The sequence below is a fragment of the Podarcis erhardii genome (genome assembly GCF_964252035.2).
Source record: "Podarcis erhardii genome assembly, chromosome: 1".
NCBI classification, from domain to species: domain Eukaryota; kingdom Metazoa; phylum Chordata; class Lepidosauria; order Squamata; family Lacertidae; genus Podarcis; species Podarcis erhardii.
The window spans coordinates 81,034,377-81,041,647 of NC_138497.1; the positions used below are offsets into that span (position 1 = coordinate 81,034,377).

At 42.3% G+C, this 7,271-nt stretch overlaps 1 protein-coding gene across 1 annotated transcript; it reads right to left on the minus strand.

The window, feature by feature from the left end:
• Positions 1 to 1,353: 1,353 nt before the first annotated feature.
• Positions 1,354 to 3,445, minus strand: LOC309337920 (uteroglobin-like). The gene is made up of 3 exons (XM_081854946.1): positions 3,312 to 3,445; positions 2,094 to 2,281; positions 1,354 to 1,625 (listed from the first exon to the last, which is right to left on the minus strand). The coding sequence occupies exons 1-3, from the start codon at positions 3,364 to 3,366 to the stop codon at positions 1,581 to 1,583; spliced, it is 288 nt and encodes a 95-aa protein (XP_081711072.1). The 5' UTR covers positions 3,367 to 3,445; the 3' UTR covers positions 1,354 to 1,580.
• Positions 3,446 to 7,271: the final 3,826 nt, after the last annotated feature.

Genomic DNA, 7,271 nt, shown 5'->3' on the forward strand with positions numbered 1-7,271 from the left:
TACTTCAGAGATTTAGGCTGGATCTACACTGATTTGTAAAATCGCTTTAAAAAAACCTCATAATATAGCTCTCAATGCAATTTTACATTGACAATGGATCAGTGCTCAATGTGCCCTCTGATGTCTCATTTTTATAATGCATTTTTAATGTTTTAACTGATCAATGTATATTGGTCCTTATTAGAAAAGGAGGATCTTCAATCGTCGCCAAAAAGACAGTAACTTAAATCTAGATTGTGGTGGTTTTGTTTTTGTTTTTTGTAATATTGAATTTATTCTGTGTTTGTTAAATGGTTGGCTTCTGACATTTTGAATTTATGGATACGCTTGTACTTTAATGTCTGTGTGGCTTGCTGAAATGGCCTCATGGCTCAAATGGGGAGACCTGGTGGGTATGCAGAAGCATATTGCCTCTGGTACAGGAGGTTGTGTTCAGCCAACATTAGTCACTATTGATCGCCTGCTGTCTAAATTAGTAACCGTCTCTGCTTTATTTTCATCAGTGAATTCCATTCTGTGAAGCAGTAGTTCTTGTCTTTTCAAAATCTTCTACCATTCTGCTTCATTGGATGACCCTAGTTCCAAAGGTGGGGGCTCCTCTTGCAAAAGACAAAGCCAGAGTTTGGAGTAGAGTTTTCAGGGCTGTGTTGTGAGCAGTGCAGCAAGCAGAGAGAGAGCGCCATGCCAGATCTCTGCTTTGATCCACGGCTGATGCCTTTTGGGGTATTGATGCTGCAAATGCCTCCATCATAGGATCAGGCTGTATGTATGTGTAAATAAACCTTATAGCCTAAAGACACCGCAGTCTCCACTGTGCCTCATTCCAAAAGGAAACATGAACCCTGGGTGCTTGGAACCCCTGGAATCTCGTACCGCTCAGAGATTGGGGTGGTGTGCAACAATATTCTCCTTTAACTCCAGTTCCCTGAACTGGACACAGTATTCCAGGCTGAGGTCTGACCGAAGCAAAATGCAGTGGTGCCATGATTTATTGCAATTGGACACTACACTTCTGTTGATGCAGCCTAGAAATTTCATTGGCTTTTTTTAGCTGCCATATCACACAGCTGACTCTTGTGGTCTGTTAAAATCCCAAAGTCCTTTTCATATGTGCCTGAATGTTGCAGCAGACCGACTATTCAGAGTCTGCTCTGAATATTCAGAGAGATATAATACAACTCCCCCACCTCTAACCAACATGGTATTTTTTAATATAGCAATGCTGAATCTTTAGTGACCCTTTATTGACAAAAGTTATGTCACCCTTCTAGAATTCTAGATCCCCAATGAAGTCTCTGGATTAACTGTGACAAAAGTTAATACACACTCAAAAATTAATCTTGAGCACAGAAATGCAAGGCAGAGAGTTTATTGATTATGAATGATTCAAGAACAACAGGTGACATTTCTCTAGGTTCTCAATAGTATTTGTTGAATACTATCCAGATTGAGAGAGAAATCTCAGGACGGAATAGTAACAGTACAGAAGAAGTAGAAGAATGGATCAATGAGTGTTGCTTTGCAGCAACTGATGCTAGTAGTCAGCCTGTGGAATCAGCTTGGATTCATCCATGGATCAATCAATCCTCCTTCCAGGTTTCTTTGCATTTGGCCATTACTTTTTTCTGAAATGAAATGAAATCCCGGTCAATACAGAGTGTTGCGGGACAAAGAAGCAGGGGGTTATGGGTACACAGTGCAGCTCTGGTTACTTTTGGGTGATTCAGGTGTACTGGGAGCAGATGGCCCAATGGCATGTAAGCAATTGAACGGGAGAAAACTGGCTCATAGTTTAATTTAGGTCAGCTGACCTGACCTGACTGGCTTGCTTGCTTCAATTTTTATTTATATTGTAACCATATTCAGGTACAACACCATAACAATTGAGATACAGTTCTCTATGGGGAAGAAGGCAGGACAAGGTTTATGAGTGCTTCTTGGACCAGGATATTATATCTTATGACCTTTGATCTGTGTGTTAATATAACTTTTTTAAACAGAGAGGAAAACAAAGATTGATTGCAAATCCTGAATCTGCTTGTTGGCTTGTGCTGCAAAAAGCAAGAAAAGAAAATGGCAAAACTGATAATTACCGCCACTTCAAAGTAAGCAGAATTTTGGTCGCTTGACAGTTTATCTGCACACTTTTTTAACTTCATTGAGGCTTCTACCCCATGGTCGTCCTCGGCATACTTTTCAGCTATCTCCTTAAATTCTTCATCTGATTTATTCAGCATTGCTTGCAGATACTCGTCAACAGGATCACACATATCCGCAGAAACTAGAAAAAAGCAAATAAAAATAAAAATGGATTTTTCAGTAAATTAAATGAATGTTTAAAAACTCTTTACATAAAAAACCTTGTGTGATAGCTGGCTAGAAGGAAAAGGACTCACCTGAGAATGCACTAGCTCTGATCTAAACTAGATGCCATTTACTCAGACTATATAATCCTAAATATTTACAAGGCACCAGGCCCCACTTCCCAGTTGTGTGGAACTACCACCACAGACTTGGTCTGTTGTTGTTCATAATTCAAAAATATTAATAGTAACAATTTTGAAAGTTCTTCCCTTGAGATATTGTTGGGTTGTTGTTTTTTAACCTGAGTTGGAGTGGTAAATGATACCTTCACAGACTCAAGGGTAGATATTGTTCAAGGTTTGTTACATTATTTTGACCCATGAAGCAGGAAATCCCACAAGCCCCTCTCCAGTGCTTCCTTGGAGCCTAACTGTTCTTCCAAGCAGCTAGCAAATACTGAGCAACCTTCGCAAGCTGTTGGGCATCAGCACTTTGACTTACTGAGACTTAGTCAACAAAGTGGTGAGTTTGCATCTCTGGGGATCAGTTTTCACCAAACATTTCCTTCAATACAGAAGCAATCCCTCACATTGACACAGCAAGTGAAGCCTACCTGAGGCTGGCAATGACGGAGCCAGGAATTTCCACAATCACAGTGGCTGGAAAATGTTCCACTGAAGTCACATTAACATCTGCCAGATGTATCCACAATTGCCCCCTTTCTACATATTCAGCAACACGAGTACACACCTAAGTCAGATGCCTAAAGCCCAGATTTTTTAATTCTTTTCCCCTACTGTACTTCATTTGCAAATGCCATCTCTGAAAACACTGTGCTGAATGAGGTCATTTGTGCTTCTTCAGTGTGTTGAGGAAAAAAGAGCATTATTTTTTTGTTTGTTTGTTTAAAAGCATTTCATACCGCTTTTCATTTAAAAACAAATCCCAAAGCAGTTTACAACAATAAAAGTCCAACAATAGCAACGCTAATCATGAGTGATGCTTACCAGAGGAGCAGCAACATGCCAGGGTGATGAAGAGGACAACAAGTGCCAACTTCATGATTATGGAGAATGCTCTGTATGGATTGCCTTACCAGGGAAATTGTCTGTGATGGTGAGCTGCACAGCGCAGGTGCATATATATATACGGGAGGTAGCAAGAGCAGCACCACCCACAACAGGACCTAGGAGGACACTTGGTCTTCATCATATTTGTTCTCTTAATTATACCCTGAGGGAGGAATTAGATGGAATTAGATGGATGAGAGAGGAATTGTCCCGTTGGTTTGTTTCTCTTCAAAAATTGAATCTGAGGGAGACAAAGATATAATTCAGACATTCTCAAATTTGTTGGCACCAAGTGGGTCACTTTGGTTAGCTCTGTTAGTGATAAGCTTGAGTGAAAAATGCACCTTTTAAACCAATTTTGTTCAGTGGTGACTGGCTGATGCCTACCCATTAGAGCTGGTGAGGCAGAATAATGGAGACTTTGGTGGATGGGTGAGATTTTCCCCACCCCTCCAGCCATTTCTGAGGGTGCAAACATTCTCCCCTCTTCCCCATGCAAGTTAATGCAGTCTGTCACTTTGCCCCACAAAGACAGAGAAGGTGGACAGAGCCCTGTTCTCTTCCCTTCCACTACCACCTTTCCCTTCAACGTGATTTGGGCCCATGGCTGCTACCATTGGTCACCCACCTCCACAGCATCCTCACCAGAGGTGATGTTCTTCCTCATGGTGCCTAACAGGCAGCAGGATTGGCACCCACTACATTGCTACTCTAAGGGACATGGGTGGCGCTGTGGGTTAAACCACAGAGCCTAGGGCTTGCCGATCAGAAGGTTGGTGGTTTGAATCCCCTTGATGGGGTGAGTTCCTGTTGCTCGGTCCCTGCTCCTGCCAACCTAGCAGTTCGAAAGCACATCAAAGTGCAAGTAGATAAATAGGTACCACTCCGGTGGGAAGGTAAATGGCGTTTCTGTGCGCTGCTCTGGTTCGCCAGAAGCGGCTTAGTCATGCTGGCCACCGGACGCTGTACGCCGGCTCCCTTGACCAATAAAGCGAGATGAGTGCCGCAACCCCAGAGTCGGTCATGACTGGACCTAATGGTCAGGGGTCCCTTTACCTTTACATAGCTACTCTACAGAATGTGAAAGTTTACAATTGCTCCTGTAGAGGGAACCTATATTCTCAAATGCATGTAGCTGCGATCAATATAAATTAGTTGGCACGTTTGATAGGATGTTTTTAATTTCTGCCTTCTCTGTGGTTTCTGTTCCTCTCACATGGTTTTGGTTTTTTGGTTTTGCATGGCAAGAAATCTTTATTTCTCCGTCTAAATCTATAACTGAGGGCCTATCTCCTCAGCCTCAAAGCATCTTGTGCATTCACCCACAGAGTCCCATGCCGGCTCACACAGTCTCCTCTAACTCTTCTCCTATAACCCCTTCTCTCACCAGATCAGGCTAACATCACCCCCCCCCCACAGCTGCCGCTCCCATCTGTGCATATCTCACCCTGTGCATGAAGAACCTGCGGCTAGCAAAGTCACTGATTGTGTGCAGCCGTACCCTTTGGTGCACAGGCAGAGGGGGTGCCAGCAGGAAGGTGCTACATCAGGATTACTTGGAGGGTGTCTAGGGATGGAAGGTTAGAATGTGCATTAAAATCAATATTGCAAAAATAACATTAAAAATGCTCCAAAAACCATTTTACTGGAGTGGATCTACACACAGGAAAAAACCATGCTATAAATAAGTCAGAAAGGGGAAGAAGCTATGTAAAAATCACATAGAACTTTTTCTTGCTCTCTGGCGCCACCTGATGTTGCATATTTATAATGTATTCAAAACGTCATTTTTTGACTAATGTAGCTGAGTCCCCTGGACACGTATTTTAACCAATTCCAATGAAAACAGGGAGAACCTGAGCGTTCACAAGAATACGTTCACTGGAGGCAATTTCTATATGATTCATATGCTGCGTGTGTGGCTCCGAAGAAAGATGAGCCGCAAGAAATTGCAGCAGCCATGTTCTGTGCTGGCCAGAACCCACCCAGGAAAAGCAGATGAAGTAAATGACTATGTATACAGATCGGGGGGTTGTCGAGAAAGCAGGGCATAGCTGTGGCAGTGTTTGGTTGTGGAAAACCCTGAGCTAGAAGGAGTGTGGCAGCCCCCTTGCCCAAAGGAATAAGGCTCTACCATTTGTGCACACTGCAAGGGTTTAGGACAAACCTGGTTCCCTGTGGGCTTCTATGGACAATGCTTAAAGGTAAGAGAACAGATCGAATGCCATGGCTTGAGGACTGAGTTTGGACATGTAGAATGAATCCCTGGTTCCACCCATATTAAGCTCCCTAGGTATCTCTGGAGAAACTGCACTCAGCACAGACCATCTCACACAATTATTGTGAGGCTAGAATGTCACTTTCAGTTTCTTGGGGAAGTAAAAGACAGGATACAAAACGTACAAAAAATAATAATGAAATATATCCATGTCATATGTTGTACACAGTGCTTTTTCTGGGGGGATGCAGGGGTACACATACTCCTAAACATTTTTTGAATCTTTGTACTCTTGTCTGTTTACTGTATTTATTTTTCCCAATTTGTACTATAAAATGGTGATTTTCTTGAGTCAAAATGAGAGTGCCCCTAAACATTTTTTAAAAGGAAAAAAGCACTGGTTGTACTTAATGCACATGATTTGTAGGTGATAAATCTACTACAGAATTGTATTTGCAATGACCACTGGCCATAAGTTTTTCAAGGCTACAAAGAAGAAAGGGCAGGTAATTTCAGGACAGGCTAAATTGCCTTTTATCCAAATGATCAGTATGGCCGCAGGTTTTCTAAACAGAAAAAAATATCTGGCAAGAATAACTAACATGAATTCTGTTTCTAAGCCATTGTGGTTATTAAGGAATTGCCTAAATTAGGGGACTTGTTTTGTATATATTGACTTTTCTACTTTGGGTACTGATTCAGGCTCTGGCATGATAATTATTTGATGGTGTGCTTTGAAAACTAGTTAGTAATGTTTTATGCACACACTGCATGTTATTAAGGGATCAAACTCCAGTGCTTTAAAACAAATATTTGCTTATGAGCACTTTGATGAAGTGGGGCAGTGAAAATAGAGCCACCTTCCTCAGGCATTCTCTAGGGGATTATCCTGCCAAGGCAAACTCTCTGTGCTCTTCTGAGGACCATTGCCCTGAGCTGCTATTTCCTATGAAGTGATGCCGTGATCAGTGAGTCCAGCAGCACTTTGCCATTGGCGTGGAGGTGTGCATGCTGTCCAATATAACATCTTCGCATCTCAATGTATTGGTTTCTTCCAATCAATCTCCCATCAATACACTGAAAATTCCAAATCAAGTGCTTACTCATTACTCTTTTGTTTCCCGAAGCCTAGCCTAGAACTACCTCTGCTGTAGCTAAGGTGAATATGCAATGGTTGGCTCATCCATTAAGGCATCAGTGCCTGCATTCATCGGGGAAGGACCACAGCTCATCTACATTGCATGAAGAAGGTGCCAGGTTCAATCCCTGGTATCTCTGGGTACAGCTGGCAAAAGCTCCTGCCTGAAACCATGGAGAGCAGCTTCATATATTCATTGCCCCATCCCTCATGGTGCCACCTGAGGCTGGTCATCTGGCTACGAGGCAAGGCCAGTTCTGGCCAACCTGCTTAGCTTCAGTCAGGCACTGTCTCTGATTTAAACCATAGCTAAAATGAGAAGTTTTCTGCCATTCCTATGGTTATACTTCTGCTTGCTTTTGCCGCTTGTCTCATAAAATATCACATATTTCATATATTTTAACTATATTTTTGAAGGAAAGTAGAAAGAAAGGTGCTACTATTTCACTTGTGCCATCAAGGGTAATCCTTTGGCTCTGTCACAGAAACGAGCAAGTAAGCTGTTGGTCCAGGCAGTGTGGTGTTTTTGGACTATCTGCTC

Coding starts and splice junctions, on each gene's coding strand:
- LOC309337920 (XM_081854946.1), bottom strand. CDS start 3,366: ATGAAGTTGGCACTTGTTGTCCTCTTCATCACCCTGGCATGTTGCTGC. Junction 2,282..3,311: donor GGCATGTTGCTGCTCCTCTG/GTAAGCATCACT, acceptor GCTTTTTTCTAG/TTTCTGCGGATATGTGTGAT. Junction 1,626..2,093: donor CTGCTTACTTTGAAGTGGCG/GTAATTATCAGT, acceptor ATTTCATTTCAG/AAAAAAGTAATGGCCAAATG.